Below are 21,044 nucleotides of genomic sequence, written 5' to 3'. Positions count from 1 at the left end.
TCTATATCTGACAGCTGTAGCACTCCTAATAGCTAGAGTCTTAGTCTGGCAAGCACAGGGCACGAGCTCAAAACGTGCTCGATCGTTTCCTCCTCCAGCCCGCACTTCCTACATCTGCTATCACTTACCAATCCTAATTTAAAGGCATGTGACGCGAGAAGGCAGTGTCCAGTCAGAATACCCGTCATGAGTCTACAGTCCTCTCTTTATAATGATAGAGGCAACTTTGTTAGTCTAAGGTTGTAAGACCTACACTCGACACTTTACAGCCCCGCGCTTGAACCCACGCCTTTCCTGCTTGGTCGATCATGTGCACCTCTCGCCTTCGCTTAATCTCGCACAGTCTAATTCGGATGTCTACGGAGCAAGCTTCAATGGATGCGCCCTTTTTAGCTAATATAGATGTATGCTTCTCCCTGTCCCGATTCTCTCCAGGGACTGCTTACACTCTAACACGCATTTAGATACTGTGCTATGCGAGATTATTGCCTTAATTGCTACTTGACTGTCAATATAAAAGTTAACACGGTTGCAGCTTAAGCTATTCTCTTCCAGGGTTTCTACTGCTTTGGTTACGGCCTGTATACCGGCCCTGTATACCGCAGACCCTACTCATTCCACTACTTTGGAACCATCTGTGTACACATGTATCGCCTCGTCCACCATTTGAGCGCCATTGCGCCTGAAATCGGAAAATAAGAATAAAATATTTTACCCGAAATATGTTTTCTGTTTCTGTGTTTTTATTTTGGATAAAGTTGGGGTAACTGTTACTATCGTCTTAGGCTTAGGTATTATCCTCATATAAGTCAAAAATCTATTATATAAAAGTGAGCAAGTTGAAGTTTTCGCGCCCCTTTTACGGCTATACTATAATTCTAAAGTATGAACAATTAATTACATATGTATGTATAATAGATAGGATTTCTCGAGGAGAAGTGCAGCAAAGTAAAAAAGAAATACAAAAATTTTACTATTTTAAACCACTCTATAGTAAATTAAAATCCAAAATCTTTTTTATAGGGAACATCCGATCTGCAGATCGTTTTTACTAGTTTAAGGGCCAATTAAACTTCCTTAACCCTAACGCCATAGTCGTAACCATACCCATATCCATAACCATCTCCAATGTAATCGATTAATGGTGTCTTAACCTAAAAATCGTGAAAATTTCATTAAAATGAAGAAAACGCAAAAAATTACAAACATATTCCACAAAAAATAAGTCTCTTAGTCATAACGTATTCAAAACAATGAATAAAATCTACAAAAAGTTATTAAATTCACCCACTCAAATATTTTTAGGTTATGGATATGGCGAGAAACCAAAAACCAATTGGTTGGCTATGGTATGGTTATGGCTTTAGCGTTATGGTATGGTACCATTAATCGATTACCTTGATTTCCATAAGGTTGGTTCGATCAGCTGTTTTATCTGGTTATGGATAAGTCACCTTTAATTGGCTCTTTAAGTCTTAAGGGAAAACTTGCACTATCCAAATCCATATATGGAAATCAATGCATGGCCATTGGTGCCAGAGGCAATTTTAAGATAGAGATGTTGCAGGCGCGAACTTCTGTGGAAAGCAGCGGAGCTTCACAAAATTCTAGTAAGTCACTTTCACCAAACCAAAATCTTTAACACAATTTTAACATAATCTAAGCACACAAAATACACTGATTGGAGTTTTAGAAAGTAAAAATTAAAATTCTGAACAGATTAGCTGAATAAAAAGTGTACAAATAATTGTTAAATAATAGGGGGACTCATTAAAGCATATAAATTTATAAGGTGTAAAATTATATCCATTTATGAACGCACCTAGTAATACTATTGATAAACTTAATAGTCGATTATCTGTATTATTGCAAAAAAAAAGTTTTTGATTGTTATACAAATTAAAAAATGCCAAGATTAAGTGAAGAAGCAAAACTAAAATGTCTTTACTAAGATATTCTTGTAAATGACTTGCTGATGTTGGAGATTTGTGATGAAAATGAGGGCTGTTTTGTTTGCAAGGTTGCTTTCCTTTAGTTTATCGCGTTTACACCATGAAATGTGCGCGTAAATTTATACAAATTGTGTAAATGATTTTTCATTCGAAATTTGACAGTTCGTTTACGCACTAGATAAATTTATACGTTTAAACACTTTATAAGGCATTTATAAGGTTAAATTAGTCCCCCTAATAATGCAAACAATCGTAGTTTAACAAATTCTGCTGTGGTAAGTGGCGAATGTGACCTATTAGAGTTTTGTGAAGCTGCTTCACACTATTTTTCGTCCCTGCAACATCTATATCTTAAATTGCCTCTGTTGGTACCATGCCATAACGCTTTAGTCATAACCATATCATAGCAAGCCAATTCATTTTTCGTTTTTCGCCATATCCATAACCTATAAATATTTGAAATGGTGAATTAATTAACTTGTTGGATGTTTCGTTTTTTTGTATTGGATACGTTTTTACTAAGTGACCTATTAATTGTGCAATTTTGTATTAATTTTTTGCATTTCCTTCTCTTTTAGGAAATTATCACATATTTTAGGTTAAGGCACTAAGGACTGATGCCAATAGATATGGTAAAGTAAAAATATGGTTATGACTCAGGCATCATTACTATTGGCGTATTCTTTTCTGAATAAAATGACCTCATGTTGCACTCTTAAATTCTAACTTTTGAACCAGGCCACCTGAAGCTATGCGAAATGGCTCTTTTTGGAGGTAACTAGACCCATGTTCTTACTTAGTGAAACATATTGTTACGAATATTTGCAACACTAAGGGGCACTGCCATTTCTAAGCCGATGCTAAGCAGTGACTGTACGAACATCAATAATTCAATCATTATGTCTACACATATGTACGTACACGCAGCGGAGATGAGATGTCCAAACACATGCAGACATCTTATTGAGATGCTCCTAAATGTAGGCAATTTTAATTGTGGAAGTGTCGCTCACACATACAAGCGCATGGGGTGTGAGAGAAGCTATACAAATTGTACATCTGTAGTCGTAGTTGAGAAACCAACTAGTAAGTTCTGGAATGGAAAAGCCTAGAAGTATGCAACTAGGAAATCAAAGAGTATAAAAATGCGAGAATAGTAGAGACGAGAATTCAGTTTCATTTGAGCTATCAATCAGTTTGGTTATTAAGCCAGCTAGTTGCAAAGTATAAGTGTTATTGTGAAGTACTTTAATAAAGGCCATTTTTCCATTATTCAATATTGGAGTTATTTATTCAACAGTTTAGTGATTCGAACTTGGCAGAAGGGCAAATAAGAGGATTTGCAGTAAAATCGTTACAATTGGTGTCAGAAGAGGAATTGTTGAATAAATTCCGAAGACTTCGAATACAACGTGGACATGCCAAAGTTAAGTGAATTGAAGATCCAGCAACTGAAGAAGGAGTTGGAGAGCCGTAGATTGAATACAACCGGCATTAAACTAGAACTTCAAGAACGACTACGGCAGGCAATGGAATTAGAAGGAATTGACGTGCAAGAGTATGACTTTCACCTTGATGGCGAGGAAACAACAAAAATGGAAGAAACACCGCAGACAGTTACGAGCACAGACTTGAACATGATTTTAGCTGCAATATCTGCTCAAACAACGACAGTGTCATCTCAACTGGCAGAACAGGAGACACGTTTAACATCCCAACTGGAGTCACAGGAGACACGTATTACATCCAAGACGGAAACTCAACTGGCAGAACAGAAGACATATATGGTATCCCAAATGGAATCACAGGAGACATGTATATCCGAAATGTCACAAATAACATCCCGGATTGAAACACAGGAGGCACATATATCCGAAATATCGTCACAAATAGCATCCAGGATTGAAGCACAGGAGGCACGTATATCCGAAATGTCGGGACAAATTTCAGCACAGGTATCATCGCAGATCTCTGTACAACTAGAAGCCCGTATGGACGAAAAAATAATGCAGTTTGAGAACAAAATCGAGGCTGAGGTAGATGCTTTAAAAGGTCGTATACAGGAGCTGCAACTAAATCGCCCAATTATTTCAGCAAGCAATACGAAGGTAAAAACACCATCCTTTGACGGTTCTGTTCCTTTCCAGGTCTTTAAGCTACAGTTTGAAAAGACCGCAGCAGTGAACAACTGGAATGTGAAAGATTAAGTTGCCGCACTCTTCGTAGCATTGAAAGGACCAGCTGCCGAAATCTTACAGACTATTCCAGAGTACGAACGGAACAGTTATGACGCATTGATGGCTGCTGTAGAACGGCGATACGGAAGCGAACACAGGTAACAGATATTTCAAATAGAATTACAAAACCGTTACCAAAAAGCTAATGAGACTTTGCAAGTGTTTTCTTCGGATGTTGAAAGGTTGGCTCAGTTGGCAAATGCGGACGCACCCGTGGAATACACTGAAAGGGTAACAATCCAGAGCTTCATAAATGGCATACGAGATGTGGAAACGAAGCGGGCTACATATACGAATCCAAAAGTAACATTTGTTGAAACGGTATCCCACGCACTGACTCAGGAAACAGCGTCACTTTTGAGTAAGCCCGCATACAAAGCTCATCGCGTGGAAGTGGAAAGGCCAGACTGGCTAGACACAATTTTGGAAGCATTAAAAGGAACGCAGCTGAAAAACGATGATGCCGTCAAATGCTTTAAGTGTGGGAAGCCAGGGCACATTGCACGTTATTGTAGTACCAATCCTAACAATTCCAGCAATGTGGGTGGCCGTAAACGCAGAGCTGAAGGAGACGAGCAAATCTCCAAATCCACTCAATCGTTAAACTAAAGCGAGTCAGCCGCAAGGGGCGACAGCTGGCTCCCTCAATTGAATGCCCCATAATCTCTATCTCGCAAATTGGAAGAAGGTCAAGCAATCTTACTGTCGGAGGACATGTGGATGGAAAGGAACGTTTACTGACTGTAGATACGGGTGCATCTCATTCCATCATTCGATCATATTTAGTCAACAAGAAGATAAGACCATTGCTTGGAGCAAGATTACGTACAGCCACGGGAGAGGACACCCAGGTAATTGGAGAAGTAGAATGTGAAGTAGCAATTGGGAACGTCACGGTACTACACAATTTTATAGTAGCAGGTATTGTTGATGAAATCATAATTGGAGTGGACTTCTTAATCAACCAAGGCATCAAGATCGATATGCAAAGCAAGACGATGCGATATAAGAACATGGATGTGCCACTTAATTTCGGCTACGAGAGAGACTACAGCAGTAAACGAGTGCTGGTGGAAGAGAGTCAGCAAATACCACCAAAATCAGAAGTAATCTGGGCAAAGGTTGATGGAGATTGTGGGACAAACAAATTGTGGGTTGTCGAAGCAGCAAATAAATCAGCACTGAACATACTTGTAGGAAAAACCCTGGCTATGACAAAACAAGATGAACGTATTCCGGTAAGAGTACTCAATGAGTTCAAGTCACGATTCAATTTGACCCAAGGAGCTATTTTGGGAAGATGCCAAGAGGCCGAAGTAGTTATTAACTGTGAACAGCTCCAGGAACACGTTTTATCTAGTAATACTGATCTTTCAAATGACTTCACGGCATGGACGCAGGGGCTAGAGGAAGCCTATCAGAGTAAGGCAAAACAACTGCTCCTAAAGTACGCGAACATATTTGACCAGGATGGTTCCAAACCTGGCCGCAACAATGTTGTGAAACATCAAATTGACACTGGAGATGCGAGGCCGATCCGTCAAGCTCCACGTAGTGTTCCACTGGCGAAGCGGGAAGTTGTGAGTCAAATCATACAAAAAATGAGCGACAGCGGCGTCATTGAACCATCAGCTAGTCCATGGAGCTCACCGGTAGTACTTGTAAAGAAGAAGGATGGAAAAATGAGGTTTTGCGTGGACTACCGGAAGTTGAATGACGTTACGAAAAAGGATAGGTACCCATTGCCAAGAATTGACGACACTCTGGACTCGCTATCTGGTACGAAATGGTTTTCCACACTGGACTTAAAAAGCGGCTATTGGCAAGTTGAGGTGAAGAAGGAAGATAAAGAGAAAACAGCCTTCAGTGTCGGTGATGGTCTGTGGCAATTTACAGTGATGTCTTTTGGACTTTGTAATGCACCAGCTACTTTTGAGAGACTAATGGACCATGTACTGAAAGGACTACATTGGAAAACATGCTTGGTGTACCTGGACGACATCATCGTATTGGGCAAGAACTTTGATGAACATCTTAAGAACTTGGAGGAAGTTTTCCAGAGAATAGCTGACGCTGGTCTGAAGTTAAGTCCCAGAAAGTGTGCGCTGTTTAAAAAGGAAGTAAATTATTTGGGTCGACAGAGGGCATCTGCACTCCGAACGAAAAAATAGAGGCTGTAAAGGATTGGCCAAGACCACAGAACCTACATGGATTGAGAAGTTTCCTTGGGCTGTGCACATATTACCGCCGATTTATACCAAATTTTTCCAGCGTAGCCCATAGCCTCCATGAGCTTACAAGAAAAAACAAAGCTTTTGAATGGAAGAAGGAGCAAGAAGTGGCTTTCCAAACATTGAAGGAGCGTTTGTGCACTGCCACAATGTTAGCATATCCGATTCTAGGAGCAACATTTATTCTAGATACAGATGCGAGTGGATATGCTATAGGAGGCGTTTTATCACAACTGGTCGATGGACAGGAGAAGGTAGTTGCATATTACAGCCGTTCGATTGGAAAACCAGAGAGGAACTACTGTGTTACGCGGAGAGAGCTGTTGGCATTGGTAGAGTGCATTAAACATTTTCACAAAAACCTCTTCGGCCAGCGATTCCGTGTCAGGACAGATCACGCAGCGTTGAAATGGCTTCTGCAGTTCCGTAATCCGGAAGGACAATTGGCATGGTGGATCGAGCGACTACAAAGCTATGACTTTTCCATTGAGCATCGAAAAGGAAGTACCCATGGAAATGCCGATGCAATGTCACGAAGACCATGTAGTTTGGAATGCAAGCACTGTTCAAAGGCCGAGGCTAAAGAAGACATTATAGATGTCCGGCTAAAGACTATAACGTGTACGGATGAATGGGACAAGGAACAACTAAGAAAGTGTCAGCTAGAAGATACAGATCTGTCACATGTTATGCAAGGGCTCGAACGAAACGAAAGACCAAGCAGAGAGGAGATGTCAGCAGAGAGTCCCATTGCGATGTCATATTGGGCACAGTGGAACAGTTTAGAATTGATATCCGGTTGCTTGCATCGAGTATGGGAGAGTGAGGATGGTCAATGCAAGAAGAAACTGATAGTTGTTCCCAGAAAGAGGATTCCTGACGTGCTCAGCGAGCTGCATAAGGGTCCAAGTGGAGGTCATCTTGGAATCACGAAGACACTCGGGAAAATTAAGCAGAGATTCTATTGGGTTGGTTGCCGTCAGTCGGTCACCGAGTGGATTGCCAACTGCGAGGTATGCAACAGAGCGAAAGGGCCCAAAACCCGAAGTCATGGCCAGATGAAGCAGTATATTTCAGGTGCACCATTTGAAAGGATCCCCATGGATGTCGCAGGTCCATTTCCTAGCAACCGCGGAAACAAATACGTACTGGTGGTTATGGACTATTTCAGTAAATGGCCAGAGGTATACCCAATCCCAAACCAAGAAGCAGAAACAGTAGCAGAAGTGGTTAAAAACGAATGGGTTGCAAGGTATGGTGTACCAATGGAGTTACATTCTGACCAAGGCAGGAATTTTGAATCAGCTGTGTTCCAAGAAATGTGCAAGAAGTTGGGCATTCAAAAAACACGGACAACTGCATTGCATCCTCAGTCCGATGGTATGGTGGAACGTTTCAACAGAACATTGGAGGAGCATTTAAGGAAAGTAGTAGACAAGTACCATAAGGACTGGGATACACACATATCATTATTCTTGATGGCCTACCGATCGGCAGTACATGACACAACGGGCCAAACTCCCGCAAAGGTAATTTTTGGCAATGACCTTCGACTGCCAGCTGATTTGAAGTATGGGATAGATACCGATGCGGAGAGGAATGCCAAGAAATCCACTGGTGTCTTTGAAGAAGAGCTGAGAGAGATACACGATCTGGTAAGGCAACGTGCAAAGATTATGAGTGACAAGATGAAAGCAAGGTACGATAAAGCAATTAATTCGGAAGGGTTTCAGGAAGGAGATTTGGTGCTGCTATACAACCCACAACGAAAAAAAGGTTTGTCCCCGAAATTGCAGTGTAACTGGGAAGGCCCATACAAAGTTGTAAAACGTATCAACGATGTAGTGTACCGCATACAAACCATTGGCAAACCACGAACCAAAATGAAAGTGGTTCATTTGGAGAGGCTAGCAGCAGTTAGATGAGATGCTCCTAAATGTAGGCAATTTTAATTGTGGAAGTGTCGCTCACACATACAAGCGCATGGGGTGTGAGAGAAGCTATAAAAATTATACATCTGTAGTCGTAGTTGAGAAACCAACTAGTAAGTTCTGGAATGGAAAAGCCTAGAAGTATGCAACTAGGAAATCAAAGAGTATAAAAATGCGAGAATAGTAGAGGCGAGAATTCAGTTTCATTTGAGCCACTGATGGCCTGATATGAAACTTCTCGCTCTCTGAGAGCGCGTGAAAATGTGCATGTTTTATAATTTTGGCCATAGATGCCATCATACTCAAAATCAAATTTGGGCATTTCAGAATAACTTTGGGCTATTTTGCATGGTAAAGGTTTAATTTATGATTTTCACCGAAAATCTACTCAAGATTGTCAAATATGATATCAAAAAACTCGAATTTTTGTCAGGATTACAAATCCGAAGAAAAAAATAACTCTTTTTCACCTGTGAAAAATTTATCAGTGACAACACCTTTCATCGAAGGGCTGCACACGAAACGGGTTTTGGTAGCAACTTTCGATTGATATAAAAGTCAGCTTCTTAGTCTACGCTTTGATGTAAATGGATGCATAAAGGCCATGTTTTTGTGGAGCGTTGCGACATTCCATTTTTGACAGCTGAGATAAATTGTAGGTATACGTATAGGTTAACGCAACATGTTTAATTAATAGCCTTTTGCGGACGACAACGCAGATACCTCACCAAGTGATCTAATTTCGTAATTTCTTATACATTTTTTGCGTTTTTTATTGTATGTGGATATACATATGTATGTATGTATGTATATAACGTTTTGGTCGCATCAAAGTGAAAAAAGGGGCTAGCCGCTTATTGTTATCTTATGGCGCTGCCAGAACAACAAAGCAAAGCAACGCAATCGAAATATATTATTTTATATTTTTTCACTTATCTACCACAAAATATTTATACAAAACTTTACCTTTTTTGTAAATTTTAATAAGTTTTTATCAGCTTACTTGCTGATTTATTTGAAAATAATGAAAACAAACGGATTTCTTAGAGTTTTTTTTTTTTGAATATTTTAGGCAACTCTATAGCCATCTGATTTCAAGCCCCATTCTTGGAAACGAATGAACTTTTGTTTACAATTGAATGAATAGACAGCTAATTTCAAGCCCCATTCCTGGAAACGAATTGAGAGAGAATGAATGTTTCGTATCAGGTCATCAGTGATTTGAGCTATCAATCAGTTTGGTTATTAAGTCAGCTAGCAATGATGACAGCTAGTTGCAGAGCAGTGATGACATGATACGAAACATTCATTCTCTCTCAATTCGTTTTCAGGAATGGGTCTTAAGTTCATTCAATAGTAAACATTGGTTCATTCGATTGTAAACAAACTTCATTCGTTTCCAAGAATAGGTCTTGAAGATCAGAGTTGCGTAAACCGCGCAAAAAAAATTCCAAGAAAATCGGTGCGTTTTCATTATTTTTCATTTCAAGTGTATTCAACTACATAAGCGGATCAAAAATTTGTAAAAAAGGTACAAGAAATAACAAAATTAAATGAGCTGTTATATTAACGCACGAAAAGAGATAAGTACATTTTATCTTAGCTATCAAAAAATTAAATTTCACGTGTTGTCACGGAAAATTTTTTAACGGGTAAAATAAGCTTTTTTTTGTATTTGCGATCCTGAAAAAATTCGAGTTTGTTGATATCCCATTTGACAATCTTGAGTAAGTTTTCGGTGAAAATCATAAATTAAACCTTTACCATGTAAAATACCCCAAAGTTATTCCGAAATGCCCAAATTTGATTTTGAGGATGATGGCATCTATGGTCAATGTTATAAAAAATGCACATTTTCACGCGCTCTCAGAGAGCGAGAAGTTTCATATCATGTCATCATTGTTGCAGAGTATAAGTGTTATTGTGAAGTACTTTAATAAAGGCCATTTTTCCATTATTCAATATTGGAGTTATTTATTCAACAGTTTAGTGATTCGAACTTGGCAAAGGGCAAATAAGAGGATTTGCAGTAAAATCATTACAATATTTTATTAAAAGAACTCACAATCTTCCGAGCGAGCTTAGGAGAAACAATGGGCCGACAATATTCTCAGAAAAGAAAAGGCCATTTGTTTACTTTGCCAAGGTATTTAAAATTAGACATTTATGCCACAAAAGGCAATAGCATGGCGGAACTATACAAAGTGGCAGCAGGGCGACATACATATAAGCAAACATACACATTCCATTGTACTTCAACTTCCTCGCAATACAAAGAACAAAAACTGAGCCCGTATTACGTTTTACCAAAGAGAATAAATATAATAAGAGCCACCAGTCTGCTACGAGTGGCGAGTAACTCGTTGGAAATTTAAAAAAATTATGCCTAATGTTTTCCATGAGGGAAACTTTCCATCGTCTCGCATTTATCCATGTCGGTAGACACCTTAAGCTGCAGTTGCGTTATCGGTAACCGTATCGGTAACCTTATAACAGCTGATTCGACCAACCTTATGGGAATCAATGCAATCAATTGTTGTTGCCGCTAAGGTCGTAACCGTATCGTAGCCAACCAATTGGTTTTTGGTTTCCCGCTGTAACGATAAACAGCTGAATACGTTAGGGATACGACTACAGCGACACGACAAACGGCACCAATGACTCCGCTTTTATGGAGATGTGACTTTTGGAAAGAGAATTAATTAATGGTAATTCTTTACGACAGCATGCACCGCCTTTAGGTATTTTTCAACAAACGGCAACACTTTTTACTCGCTCATCTGTACCTATGTAAAAGAAAACGTCAGAATTGCGCGTTGTTATATACATTTTTTTGTCGTCTGTGAAGACGGAATAATTTTGCTATATCGGTGTTGTATCAATTTATTTAAAGAATTGAAAAGTTTTTTAAACAATTTATTATTAAAGAGAGTGTAGTGTTGTAGATTTTCAACAAATACAACACATTTAACATAGCTCCTGCAGTGGGAGCTACAAGCTTTCTCAGCCGAAACGTGAATACAATAAAGTCAAAGACGAGCATCGCGAGTTGACACAGACAGCAGCTGCCAAATTAAGCAACAAGGCTAAAATGGTGTGAAAATATTGCCGGAGACCGGGTTTTGTTTAAGTGTATAGCGGTCATATATTAGCTGAGTGCTGTTTATTTTGTTTTTTTACTTTTCAAGATTTTATTTTAAGTTCGTATTGTATTGATTTTAAGAAATCTCTTCGATTTTCCACAAATAATACGTTTTAACAGTACATAACACTGAGTATATAAACAAAAGCTAAGGTGAGTCCTAAATATGTTTGTATGTAAGTGTATTCATTTCTGCAAGTAGCTACCCTGCGAGACGGAGCTGACGGAAACAACAGAATTTTTGACATCATTAATACACTCGCATAAATTTTCCTATGGAAAACCATGGTATGTGTGTGTATGCATACACGTATACAAGTATACAAAATGTTTATATCAGGTTTGTCATTTCGTTTCTAACAACCTGATAGAAACTTTGGTTTACGCTGTGATGTAAATTTCCATCAGCCATATCTGTCAATTGATGCCTCAACTAACTGACAGCTGTCTAGCAGGGTACTTCCTTTTTACTTATTTGCCAAATTGCTGTATGTATGAATCTTTGAAATGTTAATTGCGAATCGAAGAACCCCTTTTAATTTTTGTTTTATTGTTCGCTTGTTCTCTATGCATTTTGTGTTTCTCTTACTGAATGCCATTGACCGCTGAAGTTCTATGCCAGGCATACGGATGTTTCCTATAGCCAACTGCTAAATGAAAATTATGAAATTCTTTATGCATTGGTTGTCTAGTGGGGCAGGATTTTAACGATTTGAAGCGACCAGACTTCTCCCGGTGCTTGGTGTTTTTTTTTTATACTGTTTTGAAGCCAAGTATCAACTACGTTCCTTAAACTGCATCGACTGGTATGTGTCTTGCTCAAGAAGGTTCTGTAGGGCAACCCCATCAAGTATATTCCAGGGCAAGTTAGCTCTATACGACAGCATGAAACTGCTAATACGCGTCTAAAAATATCGAGAGAGGTGTCAAACGACGCGCCTTAACATCAGTATTAATAATAATTTTCCGCCTTGGAAAAGAAAAAATTTAAGTCGCTCAAAAGATATTAACGAAAAACCGAAAAATGACCCGCGGGTCCCTCCGAAACCGTGGGTAGGATCCATAGTATATTTGCGCAGAAAAAATTACCCTGGGTGGGTCCAACACCGCTTTGGAGACCAAAACTATATCCGCACAAAACACTTATGTTCACAATTTTTTTTTGTGGGTAAACCAACATTCAACAACCACATGAAAATCGCCAACTTCAACTGCAAATATCTCCGGACAGAGATAAAATTTTCCGCATTCGGATTATTGTCTTCGAGGTCAATACGCGTCATTGGCACCTCTCTCGATATTTTTGCACGCGTATTAGCAGAGTCATACTGTCGTATAGAATTACCCAGCGCAATATATAGGTTCTCCAACCCAATCATCAAATAGGCTAAATTGTTTAAACAAATACAGTACCAGCAAAACTGAATAATTTGAGTTGAGAGGACTTCATTTGGCAATATCTATAACCGGAATTCTGTAACTTTTTCAGCGACATTCGATATAGCGATAAACGAATTGATAAATATAACGATTTCGATTTTCAATAACAATCCTTTGTCGATATTCGTTAATCTATTATCAGCTGTTGCTGCTAAATAACAGAAGAATATTTAAAAATATTAAACTGCATTATCTTCTAAGCCACCTTTCCCATTCAAACTTAATAAAATTTGCACCATGTTTGCGATATCGTGTGCTTCTAGGCGGAAAGGGGTAATTTCGGATGGCCTGCATCTGACGCTGAATGCGGAGAATAGTTATATGCGTCTTTCTATTTCTTTGTCTTCTTTCTGTCAAGTTCCTCACGGATCTAGGGGGTAGGATGGCGGGATGACCTTGAAGGTTTCATGTGGTCATATTAAATCTTTCCCGAGATGGTCGGGCTGGTGCCTTAATGGTGCCAGAACGTACCGGATCTGCATCCGGCAAAGGACCATCAACATCGATAATACTCCCCAAGGCAATCGGAGAGTGCCCTTATCGCTACAAGAACAAGTGGCAATGGACACTATGCATGTGCTCATCCGCTCTGTCTTTAGCGTGCCCGCACTGCTCACCATTGGGGTTCGCCTGTTTTAATGCTTCCCCGTCCTTTTCGTGTTCCAGAAAATTCATGGCCTTGCTCTCTGTGAAGCTTTCAAGAAAGTTTCAGAATTGAGTGCGTGGCCTTGTGCTGATGTGACTGTTGATTTCATTATGTATGCCCACCTTTCACCTCCCTTAGGGCATGTTCTGTAGTCGTTCCCAATAAAATCTTCTTTGCTGGCCTGTATGGTTATCCCCAATCGGTGTATGCGAAAATAAGCAAAGAGTGATCTTGGTCGGCAACTGCTACTTATTGTTATAACACAGATAAATAAGGGCCTGAGACTATAAAGGGCTTGGGCCTTTTATGAACTCGATTCGAAAGAAATTCTTTCGGATTTGGGAAAGAAAACGTATGTGATTAGGAAGCTTTCGAATCGAGTTACATAAAAACGTCTTTGATGGAGGAGGAGTTGATTCATTTGTCTTGTGGATACACTTCAGTTGCTGCACATGCATTGCGTAAGTCCGAGTTGTTGTAGCAATGACGTAGGTAGTTGTGTAACGCAGGTACGGGTCACAGTTGAAAGTTAAGCTTACCGATTTTGGAAGGATGAGGCTGAGTTCCCGCAGTGCCTACGGTTGAATTATGAATGAGTTATGAAAAAGTGAATGTAAAAAAAAAGTTTTTTTTGCTCCTCATTAGTAATCTTAAATTTGGTTCTGAATTGGGGTGAACATATTTCAATAAATTTACAATAAAAACTTTTTAAAGGCAATAATTTTACATTCAATGCAGTTATGTCAACAAGCGCCAGCAAACGGAAAGAAATCTACAAGTATTTGGCGCCTTGGCCCCTGTACTCCATGAATTGGAGTGTGCGTCCTGACAAACGATTTCGTCTAGCACTAGGTAGTTTTATCGAAGAATACAACAACAAAGTCCAAATCATCAGTCTCGATGAAGATACCAGTGAATTCAGTGCTAAAAGGTAAAAAAGTTTTACAACTCTAATATCCAGTGTAAACAATTTTTGGAATTTTTTTTTACAATCTCCATAGCACTTTTGACCATCCATACCCGACTACGAAAATAATGTGGATACCAGATTCTAAAGGAATTTATCCAGACTTATTAGCAACCAGCGGTAATTTGCATGTGAACATATTCTTATTGCAACAAATATTTAATTATCAAAAAATATTCTTTAACAGGTGACTATTTGCGCGTCTGGCGCGCCGGGGAACCAGATACACGACTGGAGTGTATACTGAATAATAATAAAAATAGCGATTTCTGCGCACCATTAACATCATTCGATTGGAATGAAGTTGATCCGAATCTCGTTGGTACATCCTCCATTGATACGACTTGTACCATATGGGGACTAGAGACCGGGCAGCCACATGGTCGAGTCTATGTGTCCGGGCATGTAAAAACTCAATTGATTGCACACGATAAAGAAGTCTATGATATAGCTTTTTCACGCGCCGGTGGTGGACGTGATATGTTTGCATCAGTTGGCGCTGATGGTTCAGTACGTATGTTTGATTTGAGACATTTAGAACATTCGACTATCATTTATGAGGTATGTGATATAATAACAAATTTATTCTACACCTAACCATATGTTCTATCTATGTCTCATATGTAACTTTAATTTATTTAAAGGATCCCACGCATACAGCCTTATTACGTTTAGCCTGGAATAAACAAGATCCAAATTATTTAGCTACAGTTGCGATGGATTCGTGTGAAGTTATAATTTTAGATGTTCGTGTTCCTTGTACACCTGTTGCAAGACTGAGCAATCACAGAGCGTGCGTCAACGGTATTGCGTGGGCGCCGCATAGGTAAATGATTTCAAATTTTTTGTTTCATTCTAACTACTTGCTAAATTTTTCTATTTTTTTAATATTTTATAGTTCCTGTCATATATGTACTGCCGGTGATGATCACCAAGCACTGATCTGGGATATTCAACAAATGCCGCGGGCAATCGAGGATCCAATATTGGCATATACAGCCGCCGAAGGTGAAGTGAATCAAATACAATGGGGTGCGACACAACCCGATTGGATAGCGATTTGCTATAAGAAAGCATGCGAAATTTTGCGTGTTTAGAAAATATTGCATAAGAAGTTATTAACGATGATGATGATAATATACATGTGCGCAGCACACAAAATATTGTCACACCATCTGACTCAAAAATTATAAATTATAATAATTTCCCGAAAAACAACATATGACTATAATTACATTTTTGATTTAGTTTAGAAGAAAGAAGTCGAAATCAAATCGCGCAACTATTGTAGTTACGGTGGCTGAATTCCTCAACACTATGTTTATGTTGGAGGTCATATCCATTTCATTTTCAATATATAAAGCTCTGACAAAAAAAAAATTATATAATATTGATAGCTATTGAATCGCATTTCGCACATCGCGTGGCTAAATAAGGACATTAAGTATTTTTACTTGAAAAGGAATGTTGAAATTCGGTGTGAAGGAAGCCAACCTTGATCTCTGCCTTCTGCTGCTGTGTAAAATGTTAATATTTTATAATTTTATTATAAAAAATGTTATTTGTATTTAATTTTTTCTTTAGTTGCATTATGAATAACATTTAAGTTTAAATTAAGTATAGATAAAGACAAACAAACTAAAATAAACAAAAAAAGCCAGACCATACAATTGGTAAATGTTTTAATTTTTCCAAATTTTCAGTTAAATCTTTTATAATTTTAGTGAAAATTAAGGTTGATTTTGATTATGAAAGTTATGCTTTTTTCTTGTGTTCTATATGCGGCTTACAAAGCTAGCAAACCAACACACCTAAGTCATTCTGAATCTGATTGAATGTATGTATGTAAATCAAGGCCATTAGATAGTGCAGGGTGTGTAACACACTAAACATATTGTATTATATTTTACATTTCATGATTTGTGCATTTCTTAAGACTTCATAAACACAGCTTCAATTTATATTGGGAACCAGAGAAGCATACTGATAAAAAAAATTTAATTCGATGTATACTTCCCACTTTCAAGACTATACTATTGTATGTATTTTATGGTGTTTTCTTTTACGAAAATATGGCCGACCTGCTGGTTCTTCTCAGCTCCTCCGTGAGTTTGTGTGTCCCTTTCACACCATATATTCCACTGAATAAGAAAAGGGTTCACATTACTTACAAATAACGCCATTTTGTAAAGTGCCAGGAGCCCAATTTTAAAAGTTAGAATTTAAGAGTGCAACATATAGCTTACATTTTCTCCAGAATAGAAGAAAAACAGATAAACACACAATGTATTTCAGAGAACTGATATGTATGTAACTCAGACCTCATTTTATCGTATATATCATATATAGAAACCGATTTTTTAAGTCAAAGTAACTCTATAAGTAAGAGTCAGATTATTACCGCTATTTTTTTTAACAACTTGAGAGCCTAATTTTTATTATAACAGATGGTTTTCGATCTCGGAACTTATGTTATGCAGCGGACATTTGTTAAAGACCGAAGAGGAACAATGTATTTTTGAAAAACATAAATGTAAGTCAGTAAGCACGTTACCGAAACTCAAAGAAAAAAGTAAGAAGTAATAGAACACTCTTTTTTTCGGAGCACTTCTCCAAATGAGCAAATATTTGCTCTATCCGAGCACACTGAAAGGAGTCATAATATAGTACTTGGGGAAAAGACAAAGAAACGCTCATTACTACATACAATGTAATTGGCCAGCCGATTGCATGCTACGCGTCCCCTATATGGTCACCAAACCTAAAAACTACTCACTGGAAGAAGCTAAAGGCCTGCCAAAATACTGCTCTCAGAACCGCCACGGGCTGTCTCCTTATGTCCCCAGTACACCATCTACATAATGAGGCGGGAATACTCCCCATCAGGGAGAGAAATGAGATGCTAACCAAACAGTTCCTGTTGAATACCCAGAAACCTGGGAATCCCAACAGACATCTGATTGATGAGCCAACACCGCCTAGGGGCTTAAGGAGTCATCTCCGTGAGCATTATGGGAAAATACGGCACCTGAGAACTCAGCCGTATGAAGCAAAAAAACAAGCAGGTTCTCAGTTAACTCCACAAACAGGCGTCGAACCTTTATGCCAGGAATTACCCGGTGAATCCAGTACTCAAAGAACAGTACCCAAAACTTGCGGAAGAGGAACGCATACTCCCCAGGGAAACGCGAGTCACTCTAGCTCAACTTCGTTCTGGATACTGTAACAGGTTAAACTCTCACCTATCAGGAATTAACCCCGACATACAAAATGTATGCCCTGATTGCAATGCGTCCCCATATGACACCAACCATCTCTTTAATTGTAATGTGGAACCAACGCCTCTAACACCCCTTTCATTGTGGTCTACCCCTGTTGAAACAGCAAATTTCCTTGGACTCCCGTTAGAGGATATTGATGACAATTTGTGATCGGTCGCACCTATTAGGTTGTTGTTGTTGTTGTAGCAATGCTCGCCCCACCTAATAGCCGCGACCGATCACAAATTGTCATCAATATCCTCTAACGGGAGTCCAAGGAAACTTGCCGGTTCAACAGGGGTAGACCATAAGGAAAGGGGTGTTAGAGGCGTTGGTTCCACATTACAATTGAAGAGATGGTTGGTGTCATGTGGGGACACATTGCAAGCGGGGCATACATTTTGTATGTCGGGGTTGATTCTGGATAGGTAAGAGTTTAACCTGTTACAGTATCCAGAATGAAGTTGAGCAAGAGTGACACGCGTTTCCCTGGGGAGTATGCGTTCCTCTTCCGCGAGTTTTGGATAATTTTCGTTAAGTACTGGATTCACCGGGAAATTCCCGGCATAAAGGTCCGAAGCCTGTTTATGGAGTTCACCAAGGACCTGCTTGTGTTTTTTCACTTCATACGGCTGGGTTCTCAGTTGCCATATTTCCTCAAAATGCTTACGGAGATGACTCCTTAAGCCCCTAGGCGGTGCTGGTTCATCACTCAGATGTCTGTTGGGATGCCCAGGTTTCTGGGTATTCAACAGGAACTGTTTGGTCAGCATCTCATTTCTCTCCCTGATGGGGAGTATTCTCGCCTCATTATGCAGATGGTGTTCTGGGGACATAAGACAGCCCGTGGCGATTCTGAGAGCAGTATTTTGGCAGGCCTGTAGTTTCTTCCAGTGGGTGATTTTTAGGCTTGGCGACCATATGGGTGACGCATAGCACGTAATCGGCTGGCTAATTGCTTTGTATGTAGTCATGAGCGTTTCTTTATCTTTTCCCCAAGTACTGCCAGCGAGGGATTTGAGGCTTTTGTTACGGCTCTGAATTCTCGGGACAATTGCGGCTGCGGGCTCACCAAAATGTAGATCCTGATCAAACGTCACACCCAGGATTTTGGGGTGTAGGACAGTCGGTAGCATAGTGCCATCGACGTGGATGTTCAAAATGGTCGACATTTGGGACGTCCATGTTGTAAATAAGGTCGCGGAATATTTAGTCGGTGATAATGCCAGGTTTCGCACGGCGAAAAAACTGGAGAGATCAGGGAGGTAGCCGTTTATTTTATTGCATAGCGCATCGATCTTAGGGCCTGGGCCTGTGGCCATTATTGTGCAGTCATCGGCGTAGGAAACGATTGTGACTTCCGGTGGTGAAGGTAGCTTAGATATGTAGAAATTAAACAAAAGTGGGGATAGGTCACCACCCTGTGGCACCCCTTGTTTAATTCTCCTTGGTTTTGATATTTCGTTGCTAAATTGCACCGATGCCTGCCGACCACCCAGATAATTTGCGGTCCACCTTTTAAAACATGGGGGAAGGATAGACCCTTCCAGGTCTTGCAGTAACGAGCCATGGTTGACCGTATCAAAAGCTTTTGATAGGTCTAGCGCTACGAGTACTGCTCTATGGTGGGGGTATTGATTTAAACCGCAATTTATCTGAGTGCTAATGGCATTTAGCGTGGTGGTAGTGCTATGGAGTTTTCTGAAGCCATGCTGATGAGGGGCTAGCTGCAAATTTGCTTGGAAATAAGGGAGCAAAATGGCTTCAAGCGTCTTTGCCACTGGCGATAGGAGAGATATCGGACGATACGACTCACCTATGTTAGCTGGTTTCCCAGGCTTTAGTAGCGGAACCACCTTGGCCACTTTCCATTTCTCAGGTATGACAAAGGTGGAAAGAGACAGGTTGAAGACATGCGCTAAATATTTGAAACCTAGGTTTTTAAGCATCGGCATGGCTATGCCGTCTGGGCCCACTGCTTTGGATGGTTTAGCACGACCAATGACGTCCTCAACCTCTTTAGCAGTGATGGTGATTGGTGACGCGCTGAATTTGTGTTTATGTGCGTGTCTATTGGCTCTCCGTCTATCTTTGTCGACCGTAGGATGCATTATATATTGTCGGCAGAAAGCGCTCGCGCATTTTTTCGCGTCCGACAGCACTTTGTCGCCAAAGGCGATGAAAACTTTGTCTTTGTGCTTATTCGGATTCGATAGGGACTTTACGGTGGACCAAAGTTTACCCACACCGGTAGAGAGGTTACAACCTCTTAGGTGCTCCTCCCATTTCGCCCGCTTGTATTCATCCACAAGCAATCTGATGCGTTGGTTTATATCCCTTATTTGGGGGTCGCCTGGATCAAGCTGTCTTATAAGGTCACGTTCTCTCACTAAGTTTGCGGCCTCCGCCGGGAAGTGGGGCCGAATTTCGGGAATTCTCCCGGCGGGAATGAAATGTGCCGAGGCGGATTCAATGACCTTGCGGAAGGCACGCTCCCCTTGGCGGGCATCAGTCGGGATAGGGAGGGCAGCAAAGCGGTTGTCTGTAAAGGATTTATATTCTTCCCACTTTCCTTTTTTGAAGTTTATGAAAGTGCGTTTTTCAGTGACGATGAAGTCGGCGGCACGCTCAAGCGAAATAAGTATGGACAGGTGGTCGGATGCCAATGTTACCATCGGCAGCCAGTTGACGCAGTTTACGAGTTCTGCGCTCACGATTGAGATATCTGGCGAGCTGTGACAGCTTCCTACCATACGTGTGGGGGCGTCTCCGTTTATTGTGCAGAACGTCGTTTCTTCTATTTGATCCGCCAACATCTCACCCCTACTGTCCGCCCGCAAGTTTGAATGCCATAGATCATGATGGGCATTGAAATCGCCTAAGATAATGCGATTGTTGCCAGTGAGTAAGGCCCTGATATTAGGGCGGTATCCACTGCGGCAACAGGTGGCAGGAGGGATGTAGATGTTGATGATTTCTAGGTTTGCATCGCCTGACCGGACAGATAGGCCTTGACGTTCTAAGACATTGTCCCTGCGGTCGATGCCAGGATCAAATATATAATATTGCACAGAGTGGTGTATGATAAAGGCGAGACCGCCTCCATTTCCGCTCTCGCGGTCTTTCCTGTGGACATTATACCCAGAGCAGGTCTGCACTGCTACAACAACAACAAGTCATAACACAGTTTCTGAATTACTGCGAATCCGATGAATTTTAACAGTTTTATGACTTATGA

The 21,044-nt window shown here is 40.1% G+C and overlaps 1 protein-coding gene across 2 annotated transcripts; it reads left to right on the top strand.

Moving 5' to 3' along the window:
- The first annotated feature begins 11,125 nt into the window (after positions 1-11,125).
- On the top strand, positions 11,126-16,216 carry wap (DDB1 and CUL4 associated factor wap). 2 transcript variants are annotated; one of them, XM_067780541.1, is made up of 6 exons: positions 11,126-11,646; positions 14,294-14,510; positions 14,581-14,666; positions 14,734-15,107; positions 15,191-15,372; positions 15,445-16,216. In XM_067780541.1, exons 2-6 carry the CDS (start codon positions 14,320-14,322, stop codon positions 15,641-15,643), a joined length of 1,032 nt encoding a protein of 343 aa, XP_067636642.1. In that variant the 5' UTR covers positions 11,126-11,646; positions 14,294-14,319; the 3' UTR covers positions 15,644-16,216. The 2 variants fall into 2 exon arrangements, with proteins under 2 accessions (XP_067636642.1, XP_067636641.1); XM_067780540.1 differs by having other exon boundaries at positions 11,127-11,646; positions 14,318-14,510.
- The last annotated feature ends 4,828 nt before the right edge of the window (positions 16,217-21,044 follow it).

This window comes from Eurosta solidaginis, chromosome 4 (assembly GCF_040869045.1).
Source record: "Eurosta solidaginis isolate ZX-2024a chromosome 4, ASM4086904v1, whole genome shotgun sequence".
Lineage (NCBI taxonomy): Eukaryota > Metazoa > Arthropoda > Insecta > Diptera > Tephritidae > Eurosta > Eurosta solidaginis.
This window is presented reverse-complemented; position numbering and strand designations above follow the sequence as displayed.

What these genes read in the sequence shown, in the direction of transcription:
- wap (XM_067780541.1), top strand. Translation starts at nt 14,320, where the DNA reads ATGTCAACAAGCGCCAGCAAACGGAAAGAAATCTACAAGTATTTGGCG. An exon ending in AGTGAATTCAGTGCTAAAAG is followed by an intron (nt 14,511 to 14,580) that starts GTAAAAAAGTTT and finishes CAATCTCCATAG; the next exon opens with CACTTTTGACCATCCATACC. An exon ending in AGACTTATTAGCAACCAGCG is followed by an intron (nt 14,667 to 14,733) that starts GTAATTTGCATG and finishes ATTCTTTAACAG; the next exon opens with GTGACTATTTGCGCGTCTGG.